Below are 21,195 nucleotides of genomic sequence, written 5' to 3'. Positions count from 1 at the left end.
TGTTATGGGAATGCCACCGGTTGTCAATATAAATTTTCTTTAATTTTAAAAGATTAAGATATTTTTAAATTATCAAGAGTTATCTTCGTAACAATAGCTTCGCAATACAAGATTTAACAGTAACTTGGGATGTTACTTTTAAATCTTCAAAATCAATGTGACCATCATGATGGTCGTTCGAGCTGGAATGAGGCTATTAGATTCCAGTTAACATTTCTTACCCAGCGCAATCAACAATTAGCTGCTGCTACAGCCAAACAAAAACAAACGCGGACAAAGTCGCGGTCAACAGCTAGTATTGTTAGTACCTATATCTCTACACTGATAATGCAAGGATGAGATCTGACTTAGGCCACGCTTTTGCCTTGAAGGTACTGAAATTAATATATGGCATAAAAGCTTATAAAAGGTGAAGATAAGGTTTAAAATACTACCTGTAAGTGAGCTTCAATAGTCTTCATGGCTGGATGATGTTGCGCGATCAATGCCTCTCCTCTATCGATCACATTACTGAACTGTAGTTCTCTCTTTTCTAACGACGACATCAGTTGCTATACAAAAACAGACCATATTTTAATTTTCAGGCCCTAAATTATACGATATAAATTAAACGAAGAAATATATAAGTGATCAAAATTTTAGCAAGTATGCGTTTTTCACATTAACACTTTATATGATTTAGAACTAGAAAACAAAACAAATTACTGGAAAGGTGGAAAAAAGCACATTTCAACAGCAATTTAAACAAAAATATAATTATTTTTGTTCCTGTAGTTCAAGGGTTTCTTATTAAAGTTAAAATATTTGTACAGCAGGCAGCTTATGGTTAACTTATTCCAAATCCAAACAAGCACTAAAATTAAATTGCAAAAGAAACAATAGAAAGTTAAATGAACTGTGAAACCAACCTCTCTATCGTCCCCAAATGAATGCTTGCACAGAAAATAAAGAAAATGTAAACTAAAGGGAAAACAACATCGATGGTAGGTATAAGGATATCGAGGTTATCGAGCGAGTGTATTATGAAATATATGCTAGATGATGTGGGTATAAAAACGCTATTTTACATTTAAGTAACACTAAAATGGAGAATGGCTTACGTCTATTAACACACATTGTACAATAATGGTAAAAGTGTCTCGTTCACTATATAGTATTTTTTTATTATCATTACTAACTCATGCACAATTATTTTTTTATGTTCTGGACATAATTCACTTCTAATAAGAGCAACTATGATAGTACGTTAGTAATTCTTAGCGCAAAACTCATGCTGACTAGTGCAATTAAATTTATATTGCGTAGAGTATTCTGTTTGTTACATGTGTTTCTATTACGGCATGATTTAAGGTACGAGAATTTATCTTTGCGATGTAAAACGAATGATTTGTCGATGTAAAACGAAAATTTTAGTAAATGAATTTCCATTTATTTATATATTTAAAAATATTTCCGCTTATTTATATATTTAAAAATATTACTATTGATCTAGTAATTTGAGATTGAGTGAAATGATCTAATATTTGCACATAATAGTCACCTCGTAATAATGTTGTACGGCGGGTAAGTTAATATGAGGATCCGCCCAATCACGGGAGAGTTCCACTTGTTCTTTCTCATTGAGCCAGTTCAGCTCAGCTGTTGCAGATTGGAGGAATTCTTGAAGCGCGTCCAATTCTGACATTCTGTGGACAAATCGAAGAAATAAGTAACATTTAAAACTAAATGTAACTCTAATAAATCTACGGTGGTCTAAGTTAAAAAGTCTTAATATTGTTTAAGGAATCCGAAGAAAGAATATCTTTCTTACCGTTTTGTGCTAGTAGATAATAGTTCAGCATAAAGCTTCTGCAATTGACTCAAATGTTGGTTGTAGAGATTGAGCTCTTCGCCACTGAAGTTTGATCTGTTATGTACACATTGTTCCACCTGAAAAAAAAAAGACAATGATATCATATTCAATAGATCCTACATATTATCCTCAATGTAAAAGGAGCATGAACGTAGCACCTAATCGACAGAACATATAGTTAATGATCCACTACGCATTATAATTAAACGGATTTTAAACAAAAACGTTTCATTTTACCTTGGAATGGAACTGGTCGATTTGTTTATGTTCTCGTTGGTGCTTATCTAATTCGTGTTGTACTGACGGTGAGTCTGATCCGTAGTCGGCGTCGTGAAGTTTTTTCTGTGAAGAAAAATTTTTGCAAATGTACTTCCTTTTGTCAATTCTACCAAATTACTATTCAAGGATGATACTTAAACAACAATTTGAGAAGAACTTATTTTAAACTAATAAGTGCAACATTTAAACACTTACTAGTTTCTCTTTACACCATTTCGTAGCTTCCTGTAACTGTTGGAACTTCGGATCAGTGTCGTGTACTCTGGTCTCTAAGACAGTTCGTGTTTCTCTCCGCACTGTGGTCTGTTGGACCGGCAAACGTACTGAAGATAGCCGTGGTACCAGCCGGCCGGTGAATGATTGTCTTGCATTAATCCATCTATCGTGGACTTGTTGGACCCTGAGGAAAAATTATTTTCAATATAGTGATGAATAGTCCACCAATCCCACCACTACCACCAATAGGCCCAGCGTGGTGGATTAAGGCCTAAACCCATCTCATTATGGAAGAAGACCCGTGTCCTGTAATGGGCCGGAACAGTAGATGGAAAGAGTGGAAGAGGACGACCGAGACTGGTTTTTATGGGACAAATGGACAAAGTTTGGGGACTTATAAAGAGGTTAAAGAGAGTGCCATAAATAGAGAATATTGGAAAAGGTACAAGGACAAGAGCTTAGCTCATTAGTTAAAGAACAAGGGTCTCGACAAAACTGGTAGACAGGCTGTTTGTTGCCCGCGTTTATTACGGTTCATTACAAATCCCGTGGGAACCGTTTGTTTTGCTGGGACAAAAAGCCTACGTTACTCTCCGTCCTTTTAACTAGCTCTGCGCCAAAAATAAAGTTGATTGGTTGATTTGTTAAGGCATAAAGGAAGATCAAACAAACACACTTTCGTGCGTATAATATTAGGTATAATTCGGAAATACGTGATGAAAATAATATAAATACATATTGTGGGATAAGCAATAACGAAAATCTCTGATTGAATTCTGCTGTCTATGATTAACAATATTATTTAAAAACAAAACGTGGTAATATGACGAAATTTATTAAGGTTTACTCAAATTACGAAACTACAGTCGAAATAGGAAATATTCTTAAATCTTGGAAGATATGGAGTATATGTTCAAATAAATTTCACCATCATCTCAACCAAAGGACATCCACTGCTGGACATAGATCTCTTGATACAGTTTTGAGCCGCGTGTACCCAGCGACTCCTTTCGAGTCTTTTTATGTTGTCTACCAACACTGTGTTTCCAATGCGGTGTTAGAACTCCAACACCTTGGGACCTCAACGTAAATCGGTTCTCCGAGCTATGATTTAAATAATATACATTAAGGGAACTTAAGCTAACTTAAAAAGCATTTACCGCCTATGCAAGTCGTTGGCCTGCGGATATCTTCCTTCTCTCAGCGCATGCGAGTCTTGGAACATCTCCTGTATAGTGTGCTCCATAGTTCTAAGTTCTTGCTCGATCTGTTCTGCGGCCATCTTCGCTTCGGCGGGATGCACGCCGCGCTCCACACGGCGTATTTCACTCTCGATATGACGTTCAACGTTATCGAGGCCAGCTTCGGTTTGTTTTATGTCCCTGTTAAAAGATTTCGTAATTACAACAACATCACGATTCATTGACTAGGCTTATCCCCGAATTTGTATAAATCACTAAGTTTTCTAGCCCACTTAAATGACTTAAATGAAGGATTGGTAATAATACCAAACTACTGCAAATCGATATTGATATAAACGCTAAAAAGTACCTATTTCCATTTGAATTGGGAGATCAAAAGTGTTCTAAACTTCTTCGAGTGCGTATCAATCTGAACGCTTCGAGAAGAAATATTTATCTTAAAGGTATCAATTGAGAGGATTGTCTGTGTCTTAAAATGAGGCCAGTAATCTACGGTAACCAAGGTAGAAAAGTTTGAAAGTTTATTTAAACATGTACAACAATTTTCCTCTTCGTCGTCATTTTTTTGAGATGCCTCTTCGACTAGTATAAGTTGGCAGTTACGAAATATCTAGCAGTAATCCCGATCCCGACTTTTGCAAGTGCCATATATAAACACAAACCTCGTTATGTATCTCTAACTAAAGTAATACAGTAGAATATATAATGTTCGACGATGCCTGTTACAGCATCTCTTGCAGGAATTTATGGCTTAGAGACGAGATCTTAACTAGGCTCTTAGATAGTTTTAAATATTATTATAGCTTCGTATATTCCTGCATTAGCATCGCGGGACGAGATAGTTGAGCAGCACCTACGATTTCAAATTTAACGAGTGCTTCTAACAGATACGTTATTGTTGTAGTAGAACATTTAGTGATAGAGCTCGTTTGGGCAAAATCTATCACCATGTTTATTTCTGTCGCTAAGCAGCGTTGTTGCAATGCTTTGTTCTGGTCTGAACGGCCTGGTTGCTGTTGTAATAACAGGCAAATGAGGCTTAACACCCACTCCTCAGGTTGTTAGAAACTGAGCGGCACGAATTATTTACACGCATATATAAAAAACTAAATATATTATAACATACGAACCTATGCAACTTTTCTGCCAATCGCTGCAATCGCTCAAGGCGTCGTATTTCATCGGAAAGGTCCCTCTCTCGCTCTTGCGCAGCCATCAATAACCGCGCCCACGCTTGCTCCAACGCCTCCGGTCGGAGAGTCGGTTCAACTTCGATCTCGCCAACTGATTCGAAGTATTTCTGGAAATAAAGGACCCAATGGATGCGATATTCGAACACATTGTATACGTAAACATCAAGACTTATCGGGACAAGTTTTATTCAATAGTTTATATCTCCCACGCGAAAGTTAAGACTGAATAAGTTATAGATACCAGTAAACGCATTACATTAATTACGTTAAAAACTGTTGTTGAATTTCTTCTAGATGTAAAATCAATAAAATAATATGACCACAAAATGGGTAGTGATATTATTAAAAATTTGGTCAAAAATAACTAGTTTCTTTTTGGATTCTTCTCAGTAGAATCTACTTTCCGAAATCTGAAACTGTGTCTGTAATTTCGGTTTTACATCGTAGATGAAAGAGCATAATGGTACCTCGAGTTCCCGGTATTGATGGAAGAGCTTCTGTTTTTCACGCTGTCGCAGCGGCACCTCCTCATTGCGGAACCGCGTGCTCTCGCTTAACAACTTTTTCATCTCGATCAAAGTCGACGGGAAAGCACGGTCCTGTAAATTATGATTTTGTTAATAACACTGCCCTTTCAACTAAAAACCTCAAATAGTACAACATACAACGTGCATTTTCATACAACTTTTGCTGGCTGCTCGCATGTATTTTTGATTTATTTCGAAGAAAGTTGTCAAAATAACGCTCAAATTTCCAAGTATTTTTTAGAAAAGAATATTGTTTTATAGAATCCTCATTGCTTCCTCGTTGAACAGACCTGCATCAGGGAACATTTTTCATGCAGCCACGCGCGATGTTGGGCCGCTTGCTCGGTGTAAGTTGCGGCGCGACGTTGCGACTCCGCGTCGAACAGTGGGTGTACCGCCGGTGGCTCCGGGAAAGTTTCGTACAGGGAGGAGATGTACGTGATGAGGGACTTCTCGTCGATCTCGTGAGTGTCCACATCTGAGAACATTTATTTTATAGATATTTTTAACTATATCATTGTTATATTTTATAAGTAAGTGGCAATGGGCGGGGAACCGATCGACGGTGGGGTCCTGATGTGCAGAAATGTCGACTTGCACCGGTAAACCCAACATTAGTAGACCCCCGAAGAGTCGGCCAGATGTCTTGAAACCTTATGTACGTAAGTAAACCGCACCTGACATTTCTCAATAATGTTCTCAAAGGTGTGTGACGTCTACTATTCCGCACTTGTCAGCGTGCTCGACTGTGGCCTAAACCCATAATCTTCTTCCTGTGAGGAGACCCGCTCTAGTGGGCCGGCAATGAATTGACATTACCATTACCATTACAGCAAGAATCAAATGCTGAATTGATCTTGACCAAAATTTGTAGCTTGCATTCTAAAGGCATTGAAAAATGTCGGATTCCCACAGCAAATCAGATATGTTGGCGTCTTCAGGAAAACTCCAGCTAAAATTAATACTATCTTTGGCTAAATTTACTTTGTGTATAGAAATTAAAAGAACTTCAATCTTATACCTCGAACATGGTATTGATTATCAATAATATGAACATCTATCCCTTACAAAGGATTATGGTTTCTAATTATGTATACGGCAAAGGCTAAACGAATGATAAAACATATAAACACAGTGTCTGGACACTGAAAATCATTCATGTTCAGAAAGCAGGGTCGGTGCCCACTGTGTCAATCGGCCGGTAGAATATTGCCAGGACATGATAGTTAATAACGAAGGTTTTCGACCTGAGTCATATAAAATAAGAACAAAACGGAAAGGCACGAATGAGGTTAGCGCCCATTGTCTCATTCAATCATGACCTCAACATGAAAAACGGCTGGAAATAGGATGAAAATTGCAACGATTATTTTAATACCATTGCGTTGTCGCTTATCGCAGAGGTACATCGTATACCTTTGCGATTATTTACGCCAGCCTCACAACAAACTGTATGCACAATAAGTGAATTATTTATATTCTAAGGTGACTGACTCTACGTAAAATTTTAAATGTAATATCTCTCTCTATAATGTAATATCGCTCCTTTCTAAAAAAAATTAGCACCTAATTGGTAATTTTCAAATTGAGATGATCGCAATTATTGTTCATCCTTTACCCGTATCCCATTGTTGGACATAGGCCTCTTGGCTCTCTCACTCAGGAGAGAGTTTATAGCTCAGAACCGTTACACTCCTCTAATGCGGGCGGCGGCGGGCTTTAACTATTTTTTTTATATTGGTGATAATAACCGGATCCGATGGCCTTACTCTCGGAGTACCCTTACACGAGGGTAGACTAAACCTCCTTTCAAACTCCGGGGGCTGGTACTGATAATATTTTCTTAAGCGAAAGACTTCTCGAATAAATTATTTATCGGCCCGTCTCGTGCGATTACGAATCTTGTTATCCCTAATGAAATATCACAAACGAGGCATTTTTATTGATATATTCTATCAATACTCTGGTTAAAATTGCGCAATTTAACCAATTGTTTAAGAGGTAGCGAATCTTGAAACCTTTTGACCACAAATAATTTTGTCGCAGTCAAAGCAGTATCGAAACACAAGATTCTATTATGCTGTCATATAATGACATCACAACTACATATTTAATTCTATTTTCTACACATACAAGCGAACAATAGCTCGTAAAACACTGCACGCTTATATGTACGTCAGTCTTTGACCTGCCGAACAATTGATTTGAATCAAGTGTGAGAAACGCATTAGTTGGATGCCCAATGATCCATAACGGTTGTGTAGGAATTAATCGTGTTATCGGTAGGTATTATTAATATTTAGATCAAGACGATTGACATATAATTATCTACGTCTGAACGTAAACTTCTAAGCCTTACGTAAACACCACTCTATTCTTTATTTTATTTGACTAACCTAGATGAAGCTATGAAATGGTTATAACCCTGTTAGCGTTTAAGTCAGCTCTGGAATAGAAAACTCAAATCAGCATATTCAATCCAAAACAAAAGCAGTTTATGTACCAAATGCTCCAAAAAATATTTGCAACGTTGTAGTCGGATAAAATGTCTACAACACAAAGAGCATACTAGTAGATCTTCTCAGTAGTTAAGTAATACAATACCAAAAAAAAACTCGTCACGGCTAATAAATTTTTACACGTTTGTATCTGATACGTTGAAACAAAGCACAACAAATCAAAATTATTTCGACCGATACGAATCTTTTGGATTTTCGACTATTAATATTAAATAATATTTGCTAAGGTTTTTAAGTTGAAAGTATCTACTGTTCATTGTATAAAATTAATTGATAAACAATTTCTATAATATTGAAATGATTTCTAGTATCTCTTACACCAAAATTCCTTAGTGCACCTGATTTCAGGATGTCGAGGATACTAGCATAGATAAAATCTCTTCTTAATTGAAATCCTTCAAATTTCTCTTATTTATAATCTGGTTATTCAACATACATTAATTATCTTTATCGGAAGGCCGGAAGTTTATTACGTCGTTACCTTGAAAATATATTCCTTTTTAAGCTCAAATGCTGAATAAGTTGCCAATTAGGATATTTTAAGAATATGAATTTATTTTTAATTGGAGTTTTTATAAACATCTTATCTGCACTAGATACGGAAGTGGATTTTCTAATTATTTTTCGTTTACTCTTTAGCATCACTTACAATTAGTAGTTTACAGATAAGTATTCATTTAAATAGAGCTCCATATAATTATACCTTCGGGATCCAGAAGCCTGGTGACTCCGTATTCTTTCTCAACAACGTGGAATGCGGTCTCCAAGCGCTCACGGACTTGTCTTGATCTGTAAAAAAAAAGCCTCATTAAAACTTTATATCTTTTTATAAGTAAGTATTTCAAGTATTTAATTATAAAATACTTTTAAAGGGCTATGTTAAAAAGTTTAATAAAAATGCAGAAGGAGCTATTAAGAAAACAAATGGATGATAAAAAGCTACATAGTACAATATTATACAGTTCCATTAATTTCAGTTGTAACAGTATGATTTCATCGACTATACCTGCAGCGGACAATATAATTTCCTCTGCAGTCACCTGCTATGACCATTTATCAGATGATTACAGATCTTATCTTTGAGCACAATGACACAAGCAAACCCCTTCGTAATGGCCCAAGTTTATCATACAAACGACTGTTTCCTATGCACTGGATCAATGCAAGCAGTAGCCTAAGAGGTATTAAATGTTAATCATATTTATTTATGTACAAAGAAATTCGCCTATAACAGGGAAATACTTTTAAGGGCATGCAAGTAAAACATCGTACGTGTCCAAGGTATCTCTACCACGTAGGATTGCAGATCTTTACGGTGTCTCGCGGTTCCAGTTCCAACGCAGATAACCTTGCGAAGATGCTACAAACTCTGAAGATTTTTATAGGATAGATAGAAAGGGCCACACCTGATATTACGCCAGTCAATCAGATCAGGACGATTCCTGTGTATGAGCGCATTGAACGCGAGCCCGTCTCTCCATGATGATGTGAAGTCTGCTACTCTGACTCCCGGGTACTTCGCCGTAGATCGCCGGGCCCAGCTAAGCAGCGCCTCTCGCGCTGTCACGTTCGGTTCTTGGCCGACAACTATGTCTGAGATCTGTAAAGAAATTATGAATTAATTTCTATGTTAATTTGAATAAATCCTTTTGATTTAGATAATTCAGCCCAAATACTTGAGTTGTCTTATTTCGGTGTCCCTAAAATTACGAGTCCAATATTAAATCATTATATATTTCTCAAGGCGTTCTATAGGTTTTTGTCTCCCGGAGAGACAACAACTCCATAGAACGTAGCAAGGTAACAGGCACTAGAGCGTGCGGTAGGTCACCCATGCGATGGACCGATCAGATCAAATCTTCAGTGGGAGGTCCATTGCATGAGTGTTCCAGACTATCTGCAAATAGGGAGAAGTGGCGAATGATCGTGAGGCGATTAACAACTGCCACAAACAATGCCCCACCGTGATGACCACGACCACTCTGGACATTTACCTTATTTCAAATTATAGGTATAGTGAAGTGAAGCTTCTGTAGAGTTTACTGATCCAGTTGGTAATAAATATCATCATATTATGCCCCATATGCACCAACTATATTTACAATTTAGAATACATTAATACAATTAGAAATAAGCTGTAAAATAGATTAGATTTACGACAGAATAGGCCTCGGATGTCCCATGTCACCGTGGAAATTGCAAGCTTTCTAAAATTTTAAAACATTGAGCCACGGTCTTTCTGGTCGTCGAACAATACACCGGTCCTGCAATTTTGTTATGAATTACGAAACGTACTTAAGATTTAAAACTACTTGATTTTTTTTCTTTGGTTTTGAAAGTAAATCTCAATTCTCGATACAAGTATGTAAATATAATATCTGCTACAATTTCAAATACCGCTATGAAACATCTCTTTCGGAAAGTTATTTGCATACAGACAACATAGTCGCGTCATATCTATTAAACAGATAGCATCTTATGGGAAAGGAACTAATTAAGTTGTCTTGTGCTACTATGGACGTACAATATGTTTTCGCTCGCTTAAAGATTTCTTTCATTTTGGTGAGAATAATAAATTCTTTAATGAAGCGTGTGTATTAACTTATTTGATAACTTATCTTTGTCTGGGAACTTTTGAGTTCTTAGACAAAAAATTAGCCGTAACTCTTTTAATATAAAAAAAATAATATAAAGGATAAAATTTAGACGCCGCATATAAAAATATAATTAAAAAAACCTCGGGTCATAGACAGATAAAATGGATATCATTACATCTTATAAGAAAAAAGAAACAATTTAATATCATATATTGTTCACTATCACATTTATCATTCTGACAATTTTAACGCCTCCTATCGATCTTTACGTCACACCTAAAGGAATCTACATTAACTAAAACGAAAATAATAAACATACCTATCACGACTAGTTGTCAATGAAGTTATTGCTAATCTAGAACTGTCAGTGGCGTGCATAGAGGGTATGCACAGGGTATGCAGATTATATAAAATTAAGGAAATCTCCAGTACGAGTTATAAATACTTAAGAGTAGGCTTTTTATAACTCTTACTGGAGATTTCCTTCATTTTATATCTGCATACCCTGTGTATACTCTCTATGTACGCCACTGAGAACTGTACCCAGCATGATGGCAAACAGCAAACACAATAGTTTGGTATTGTAATGTGTCTAGTTTGGAAGTTCATAATAACATTTTAACATTTTAAGTAAGCTTCTTAAAATAACATTTTAACATTTTACGTAACATTTTTAACATTTTAGTTAAGCTTTTTCTTCTGGCGAAGTGTGTATTGTGGAAGTCAATTTATTTTATTTATTTATTTTAACAACAATGGTTAACTCAACAAAATAAAAAACGGACTGAAGCAAGCTTTATATAGTTCATTGTCGTGGAGACTTCTGATCTAAAATGTATATTAAACTTCAATGTTGATGATTAAATGGCTCATACAGTGGAGTAGTCGCTAAACTTTACAGTTACTGTTCATATCCTGACTGACTATCCCAGCGCTTGGCCCATATCCAACGCCGATTATAACACGTAACTATGAGGAAGCGCACTATTGCACGCACTATAATTATGACTTTCTAGAAAATCTAATGGTTTAGTATATTGGTTACCGTTAAAAACTCAAAATAATTATCAAGGCTTCTCAAAGCTCTCTCGCGGCATGCATAGTAATTTTATTCGTGTCACAGCGATGGTTATATTTTATACACATTTTTTATACACTATGTTTCATTCGTCTAAGTGAAGGATCAATTTCATTACATCAAGAGATAATAAAATATAAAAGCCATAATCATAGATCAACGATGGTTACAAATTTGTCGTTACCATAATCTGTGTCATCAACTTTAATTATCGTGTTATTTCTTTCAATTGTTCAATCAAATGCAAAACTATCGGTAGTAAGTGTGGGAAACTATAATCATCGACGTAATCGTAAGCATCAATGAGCGGGCTATTGTTTTTTACTTATTCAACAATATTAAGACACTTCCTTATTAGATTGTCGCGGAACATTACTGTTTCAAGAGATTTCAATTTGGCAGACATTTTAAATGTAAAATATTTTTACCATTTGTCATCCGTTTCTTGGTCAATTTGCGTTGACTTTGTTTAACTAGTTTTAAGTTTAATCACAAAAATAATTGTAACTATTTTGAAATTTAATCGCGGGCGTGAAATAACAAAGCTTGGTTTGTCAAAAATACCAATTCTTATTTCGAAGTTATGTATGTAGTATGGGCGATAGCTTACCTTAATATACTGGTACATAAGAAAAACATATTAGTTTGGCTAGGTTAGATTTTTTTAAATTATTGTATCAATATATTCACAAATACTGAGCTCTTTAGATTAAGTACTTCGAAAAGTCATTTTGTCTTTAGCAGATAGCCTTAAAGAAAACGTTTAACATTCCAGTAATAATTTGTATGTCATTCACACTCCGATATAAATCAATAACAGTTAATGCTACTTACAAAATTAAGTAAGTAAACACGCAGTATTTTAGCAAAACGAGTATTTAAGCACAAATCCAATAAACCAAACATAACTTTACCTTTAGATGGATTATTTTGAACCTAATCTCCTCGAGAATAAGAGAAGATATAGTTGAATGTAAATATGGTTTGCGTGGGCGGGTAGCGCCGCAGTAAACCTCCATGATGTCATCGGTTCGCGTCTGTGTCAGGGTCTTAACTTAGAAGTAACTTGGTTTTGTTTTTATTGCCGACTTGGCAGATTTATGTGGCGTATAATTTTATTTAGATCTTATGTATTCCTTCAAATAATACCGAATTTCGATACTTTTTTAAATATTTTACGAATATAAATTATTTTAAATTATTCAGGCGTGATTAGTTTTACGTCGATAGTGAGATTATGACTTAGAAAATAAACGGAAACAAAAATAGGATGAATATTTTTTATGGCATGTGCCTATAATATACTTAACCAGCTGTTGCCCGCGGCTTCGTACGTGGTTTTTTGGTTTTTCATAAATCGCGTGGGAACCGTGAATTCCTTCACTGTTAAAGCAAGTGATATTTTAATTGATTGAAACGCCCCTCGAAAGTGTAGCGGAAGTCCCAACCACTGGGCTATCACCGCTGTATTTAATGTAGCAACTAGCTGTAACCTAAAACCTTTTTTTGTTGTTCAAAACTAAATTATTTTTGTTATAGGTACTTTCTACTCATAGGCTTCTATGAGCTATATGGATAAGAATAGATTAGTCATCCGCAGGGGTTACCATTCCCACAAAGGCGAAGGCGAAAGAAACAGAGGTCAAAATCCTTAAAACCGCTTGCGAATGGTATGTGCCATTAGATTTGCGGTTACGAGGCAAAAAAAAAATCTTGCTTGTAAAATATGGATCGGACATCCTTTTTTTAATTGAAACATTAGGTATTCTATTAATCTTTAGATTATCATCAATGGCCTATAACAGTCCACTGCTGGACTAAAGGCCTTTCCTGATGTGAGGGTTTTCCCACAATCACCACGTTGGGCGGACGGGTGATCGCGGTAGTTGGTAGTAGTAGCACAGAGGACGATTGTTTTCGTCCTTCGTTATATTCCCTTAGTCGCCTCGTAAGACACCCACAGGAAGATAAAAAATATAGATGTTATTTACACATAAAATATAGGTGCGAATTTAGATTATAATAGAGTTTTAGATTATAGTAGATGCAAAAATTGAGTTCAAAGGATTTAAATACTATGCATTATCATGATAAGCGTACTTCAGATGTTCTGACTGCTGATTTGCTGACTGCAATCACATCTGATGACTAGTGACGACCGTCAGATATGATTGCAGTCACTGCCATGGGCTAAAAAAGGTGCTCATATTAATGACGGTTGTCCTTTAAAAAGCATCTATTCAAAACTTGGATGAAATATTTTCCATACCAAAATACATTGGTCCTGTCGAAAAAAATTATATATCTATCGTGTGATTGATACTTATGGACACTAAGGAAAATGTATATTATAAGATTTCATAGTAAGAATGATAATATTGCTAGTACCTACGATTAATTGGATTTTAGTGGAAACTCAGCTTCCGTAAACAACTCTATTCATTAACAATTGACCTACTACGACACAGATGTTCCAATCAATCAACAAATATAGCGATTCGTAGCGGTTTCTAATTTAACTTTAAATAATCTTCTACGCTGTAACTTTTTTAAAGTTTCTCTTCTGTCCAGTCTAAATCAGATTTCCTTGCATTAAGAACTCACTATAATGCAGACTGACATAAACATCAATATAGGTACTAAAAAAGATGATAAAACAAAGCACTTCAATATGAAAGGTTTTTTTTTTAAACTCAGACAACAACATCGAAAGATGGAGGACGGAACGCCTAAGAATAATAGTTATTGTATTGTATATATTGTATAGACGGCCGAGTGGCGCAGTGGGCAGCGACCCTGCTTTCTGAGTCCAAGGTCGTGGGTTCGATTCCCACAACTGGAAAATGTTTGTGTGATGAACATGAATGTTTTTCAGTGTCTGGGTGTTTATCTGTATATAATAAGTATTTATGTGTATTATATTCATAAAAAAATATTCATCAGCTATCTACCCATAACACAAGCTATGCTTACTTTGGGGCCAGATGGCAATGTGTGTATATTTATTTATTTATTTATTGTGTTAAAATCTAAGGCATATTTTGTAAAAAAAAGTAACGGATCGCAAGCAATCACTGTTTTAACCAAAATATACTTTAACAATTAGGTACTTACGTACACAAATCCGCTTTTAAATTAAATGATCGCGTGTTAATAATCAAAACACATTATAAGGTTTAATGGACATCTATTTGACATAGTAGATCAATTTGGCAGATAAAAGCTAGACTCTCTTTGAGAATGGACACTGTAAAAGGCTATGGCGCCAGACTAGATTGCTGCCAATGTGGGATAGAATTTAAGATATCTGACACGATCGAACAAGTATTTATTTGTGGGCTACTTTGGCGAATGGTAGCTGATAAGTACTGTGTTGAAAGTTTTAATTGTTTTTTCATTAATTTCTTTTAAACTGTACTAAGGAATGAAGTCATTTCAAGATATACTTACAAGATATAAAACCAGTTTACTTAAAAACCTTACGGGATTTTGGATTACAAAATTATGTTTCCAATTTTTAAGAGTACCTACTTTAAAAGAAAATTTAAAAGGTTTCACGTTTTAAGTAAATTGGATAGGGACATAAAAAGGTAGATTGCCATAGCAAAAAGAGAGAACTCTTTCTTTGGGTATTTTAAATTCGTTCCAGTAACAACAAATCACTTCTTCCACACAGTTTATTCAAAGGGCGTGATCACTTCACTTCATTAGGTCGTGGTAACATTGTTATCTGATCACGAGAAGGGAGAAGCCACGATTCTAATAGTTTGCCATTTCGTGAACTAAATGTAAGTGGAGAAAGTCGCGAAGAAAATAAGCTTACAATAACTTTGAATATCTGAAATGATCGTTCATTTGTTTTTATTTAAACTCTTCCAAATGTGAGCGAGCCTTAAATATTAGCACGAATACCATCACACGAGGTGCTTTTGGATGATGAGGTCATAGAAAATAATATTGACATCATCGTGATGTTTCATTATCGAGGTTGTAAATAATAGCATATAGTTAAAAAATGATTAACGATATTTTTAAAGTGTCTTTTAAGTTTTTACATACAATCTGCAGAACATAGCTGTTATAAATTTTAGAACATTAGATATGGAGATAAGACGCTATATGTATGTCATCTGTATTTATAATTAAAACTTTGAACATTCATTCAAATAAAAGCTCTACAAAATTTACATACTTTACGCAGAATGTATCCTCAAGGCACTATCCACCACGTATTCATAATACAAGTAAAGGATACAGAACTCGGGACGGATTTAGCTTTCGAATCGATGCGTTAGAAGGAAAAGTAGCCGTTACAGTTATCAAGTATGTATTTACAAGACGCTAACAATGTCGTTTTAATAAATCTTGTATGAATTCAATGACCGGTTCAACGGAAGCCAATGACAATTTCTTCGGAAGCTATCACCGATCGAAATAGACTGTAGCGGTTAACAGACCTACAGACCTACCATTAGCAACAAATAAATAATAATGTTGTATAGGTTTGACGTTAAACTTATATAGGTAAAGGGAAACGTTCTTTTAATACTGCAACTGAAATGAATTAACAAGCACAATAAATGTGTTTTTGTCCACGTAATAATAAAAGCATATAAAAACAATAAGATAACTTTCTTAACCGCCGTTACTCAGATTATCACACGTGATATTATTTCTTGGTATTCAACAGCTACTGTGCAACTGCAAGTGTGCTGCGAATCGTAGAAACCTACAGATTTTACTGACGTGCCTTAAAAGGGGTCTTAACCACTGGCCATGTTAGGCAGCCTAACGGTATGGAATGGATGTCGCGACGATCTGACGTTTTTTATGCAATTTATTCTCAGTATGGAACAAATTTCTTCAAAGAAAACCATAACACGAATAAAACTTATCTCTTAAACCAGTGACCTAGACTGAATTAATGCAATTTATTAACAAATTAACCTAAAATAAATCCGATATTCCTATAATTAAGTTTTATTAATATTAAGAACCAGATTATTATGCAAAATTGAATCCATTAACATAAACGACAAATGGCGGTTCTTTATTTTTTCTGTTGTGTTTTATTTTTTAATACGCACGCGCATTGAAGATTTCTTTCTTTTATTCTTCATCATTGTACTACGGCACTTTTAAAATTGTATCTCGATTTCATTGCAATTTATAGAAATAGAGATAAAATAAGTGTACATTGATACCAAACAAATGATTGCGGATTATGAACTATGGTTGACTTTCAATCGCCAACTAATATTAAATGACGTCGGTTTTTTTGACGAGGTTTCGTGAATTCTATCAATTTTTTTCCCTAGGCGGATTTTCTGCTGATTAAAAAGAAAGCCGTTGGTCAAATAATAACTAAGAATAATCAAAAGGGTTAAATAATAACTAAGAATAATCAGGAGAGCAGCAGACGTTAGAAGTTCTAATTAATTAATGCACCACAGCTTCAGACATATCAAGTATTAGACAAACTTGAGCAAACACTATCATATATCATCTCGCTTTCTCGATGTAGTGCCCTTTTTGCTTTCGCTATTGGAAATCATTCGGATGGAACACTTTCGTTAGCCTAAGTAACTGCTGAGATACAATCGATAACTTTGGATAAGTATTAAATGTGCTCCCAATTTCTGGTCTATATTTTGTGTTTATCCCAGTTAACATAATTATATACGTTTCATGTTACCCCAAACCCATATTGCACCCTAGTAAGTCATCTCTGCATGCACGGTTGCACACGCCGCTCTGCGCTGGCGCACCTGTACGTTACTTCCTGTCAGCCATCTTGATCCACAGGTTGAAGACATGTTCAAATTTTTATTTATCTCTTTCTTTTCTATTTTTATAGAACGCAATGGTAATAATGCATTCCTTATATTATATTTTTCTAATAGTTAGCAATAGATAGATAGTTTTATTAAAACATATAAAAAAGTGTCTCTATAAGATTTCTGGGTAACTGGGTTTGACGGGACTTTGGCAAGCAGATAGAGGACTTCACAAGGATTTATTTAAGCTATTATATAGGAACACAAACGATTTAAACCAATCTTTTTTTTAACGTAGTAGGAGAAAACTTTAATAAGAAAATCAACCTCATGAAAGTTCATGCCAATTCGTCTGTAAATTATTACATTCCCGTACATTCAGATAAAGATTACCAAACAACGGTTCATCAACAATACTTTTTGCCCAAGACGTGCGAAATTTCGAGAATTGCGGTCAACGGCGCGCATATCCGGCGGATCGAGTGATTTATGACCATGACTACAGAGAAGTCTCAAAGATTTGCTGTTGATTGAATACATTCAAATATTTTTTTATATAATTGTTCCTAAATACGATTTAGTGTATACTGTTTCATCCAGAATATTTTTTTGGTACATTAATCTCATTAACATCCATAAAGTTATTGGTGATTCAAGTAGAGGTTTTTGTGAAATATCTATAAATATTATGTGATCAAATAACTGAGGGTTATGCAAGGTTTAATTAAACAAAGGCTTCAACAATGTTTTTGTTAGTACCAGTATGTGGCCTAATTCATTTGTCTACTATAGAAACAGAGATTTCCCTCGGCGTCTCAAAAACCAGTTGTGACTCAGAAAGGCAATCACCAGACCGTACACACAATGTTGATTATGTCTGTTTTGTAATTTTATCATAACAATATTTCATAGGCAATTTTAAGTGTATTGGTGTCCTTTTAGGCGTACTGCGTCATGGATAACAAGTAGTTTTAATTGATAGTCTTATTAAAAAAAATTTGGTTACTAGTGGTTATCGCCAGGATCAATCAAACGTTAAAGGTAACGTGCAGAATGATTATTATTAAAATTCATAAAGAATATAAAAATTAATCCTAAAAACACGTCTGTCCGGTGATTACAAATACTTAAATCACGTTCATTTTAACATTGAATGCACAATATACAGCATTTTCACAGCAATTATTGCACATAGCATCGAAGCGTGAGATCTGCATGCTACGGATAGTAACTATAGTGATTTGCATGTCGCTCTTGATTATAGTAAAGGAAAAGATCGAGGGAAGCATAAATTATTATACATATTTATTAAGATAGAATGGTTTAACATCAGTTAACTGCAAATCTAATAATTGCAACTTAATAATAAAAAAATATTAATAATCTCTATAATAACTATAGTCGTGCACCACCACTTCCACCTAAATAAATATTTTAAAACTATTTTGTTCATTAGTTTTCATTACTTAAATTTTAGAAATACGAAGTGGATTCATTAGTTTATTTTCTTGTATAAACTATACAGTAGCAAGGTAATGATAATGGGCAGGCTACTTGACGCATATCTTACGGTCAATTGAACGAGGAAATTGCTTTCAACTGGAATGTCGATATTAATCGGGTATTGAAGTTACTAATTAAGAGAAACCCCTTTCTACAGATTATTATATACCATTAGTACATCGTTTATTTTTAACAGGCCAATATTTTTTATATTTATTTGCAATGGACGCTAATATTGTAAGGTAATTAAAATAAAACCTTATGGACAAAATAAAAATACTTTTGAATTATGTTAGAGAAGAAGTATAATAAATTAAATAATTTCGGTGTCATTTATACTTAAATAACATGCATCTAGATACAAACTGGAATCTGGTACACACGACAGTATTCGGACTATTTTAAGACCTGAACTTTAACGTCTCGAGAATGCTGCATCTACTATTGTTGTCTTATTCCACTAATATCACTCTCTTACCATTTTATGTCGATTGGATGATATGATTTCTTGCATAATATAATTACATATTACTGATTTATAGATAATTATTAATCGTTAAAATATTATGTACCTTTATATATTTTACTGATATTGTTTGGAAACTTACTTTTAGAAGTGAGTGTGATAGAGTAGCACATATTTACGAGAATAATATTACTGCAAATCAAGAAAAGGCAAAAGCCAACCAATAAGTAAAAATGGTAATTTTTAATTATTACCTATATCAAATATTAATACTAGCTATAAATAAAGCCGTATTTTATTCACCTTGTACAAAACCATATAAATCGATGAGTTGAATGCGAAATTCTCAAGTCATATTAGCAAATACGAGGTACAGCGTCAAGAAATAATTATTTAACTACAAAGTAATTTATTACACTTGATTATTATCAGTTTTTACGGCTTTGAAATATAAAAAAAAAATATCTAAAACCTTCAAATTTTCATACACCTATTTTTTTACCAAATAGTTATATTTATTTATTTTCTAATATTTGCACTTTTCGATAAAAATATGCACTTTATAAGTCGTAGTACAAAACTAAGTTTTTTTTCCCGAATTAGTATTATACGCAGTCAATAATCCGAAAAATTACAATGCTTTAGAACTACGGATATTTCAGAAAGTGTTTTCATGGATTCGAATCGGAGAAGTACTCTCAAATCTCAGTCACGAATCAATGACATTGTGTTTTCGTTAGATCAAAATTCGCAACGGGGGTCTCGTATTTTATCTATAAATAACGTTTGAGTAGTCATCACCCCTTTTAAATTTAAAGACTTTGCACTAGTAGTGTTGAATCATTCAATATTATAAGGCTCTGCAGTTATGTTCCTTTTACATGACTTACATCTCAAGGTATCTATAAAAGTATCGATGACGTCATTTTCGTTGTATAGAACACATTTGTGTACAGCTCGGCACAGCAATTTGCATAGATATATAGGAATGCGATGCATCTGGTCTTGTCTCCAAGACAAAGCAATATAAGGAGTTCGGTATCTTGATTAAATGTGATAAATCTAAGAAAAAGAATTTCCTCTGTTGATAATAATCATTGACATAATAAAGATGTGCTATATAATTATACTTACTTATTTTAAAAATGTTTGCTAAAAGCATAGATCAAGGCGCAAAGTGTAATTGCCGAGTGATTAATTATTATTAAGCATCACAAACACGTGTATAATACTAGGGTTTTTTTCATATAAAAATAGCCTTAGTAAAATGCGCGTTAAAAATTCTAGCAAATAATAATCAATAATTTGTATACAGTGTTGAGATAGCAAAACATAAAACCTACTATGTATAGGAATACTTACAATAGTTAAATTCCTAGCAACCCAATAGTTCTTTTGTAAATACCCAATCTAGCCCCATAAGGACGAGAAGCTGGTCAAATGGCTTTCCACAACGCGACCGAAGTTGCCTAATGATGAAGATACTTTTAAAATGAAGAACGAAAATTCCAGTACAATACGCCATCAAATACACGGTCAGAACTAACGATCTATTTCATTTACTAAAATGGCTAGAGCACGCCTGGTGCATTACCGTCTATACAAATTGATTTGTTTCTTTCTGACGAAGTAGGTTAACTAAATGATTTATTTTACATTTGAGTTCTTCAAATCTGCTTTACAATTTATGCTCGCGATCTACATTGTTTTTTTATCAATGAATATAATAAAAAATAGGAGTTAAGAAGCGATTAATTATTAATTAATTCCAAGAAACAGTTATAGATATATAAAAGGAATGTAATTGACTTTGGCAAAAAGATCGCTAATATAAATTTTGATTTGAGATTAAGATTTTGATTTTTGAAAATTCACCCCCACTCTCCCCAATGCTCGATTAGGGCATTAGGTTTGAAATTTCGACTTACGAATCAAAATCAAACAAGCCGTGAAGTAAAATATTAAAAAAACAAAACAACAAACAAC

The 21,195-nt window shown here is 34.4% G+C and overlaps 1 protein-coding gene across 31 annotated transcripts in view; it reads right to left on the bottom strand.

Moving 5' to 3' along the window:
- Positions 1-21,195, bottom strand: part of LOC120627239 (dystonin) — a 257,601-nt gene that overhangs the window by 90,268 nt on the left and 146,138 nt on the right. For all 31 annotated transcript variants that reach the window (XM_039895292.1, XM_039895161.1, XM_039895238.1 and 28 more), the window contains 11 exons: positions 9,195-9,388; positions 8,492-8,577; positions 5,560-5,747; positions 5,210-5,341; positions 4,680-4,849; positions 3,508-3,729; positions 2,327-2,531; positions 2,090-2,194; positions 1,811-1,929; positions 1,541-1,685; positions 435-551 (listed from right to left, as the gene is read on the bottom strand). In XM_039895292.1, coding sequence (XP_039751226.1) covers positions 435-551; positions 1,541-1,685; positions 1,811-1,929; positions 2,090-2,194; positions 2,327-2,531; positions 3,508-3,729; positions 4,680-4,849; positions 5,210-5,341; positions 5,560-5,747; positions 8,492-8,577; positions 9,195-9,388 — 1,683 coding nt within the window. The remainder of the gene's footprint in view (positions 1-434; positions 552-1,540; positions 1,686-1,810; positions 1,930-2,089; positions 2,195-2,326; positions 2,532-3,507; positions 3,730-4,679; positions 4,850-5,209; positions 5,342-5,559; positions 5,748-8,491; positions 8,578-9,194; positions 9,389-21,195) is intronic.

This window comes from Pararge aegeria, chromosome 1, assembly GCF_905163445.1.
Source record: "Pararge aegeria chromosome 1, ilParAegt1.1, whole genome shotgun sequence".
In the NCBI taxonomy this organism is placed as follows: Eukaryota; Metazoa; Arthropoda; class Insecta; order Lepidoptera; family Nymphalidae; genus Pararge; species Pararge aegeria.
Note: the sequence above shows the minus strand (reverse complement) of the source record. Positions and strands in the feature narration are given on the sequence as shown.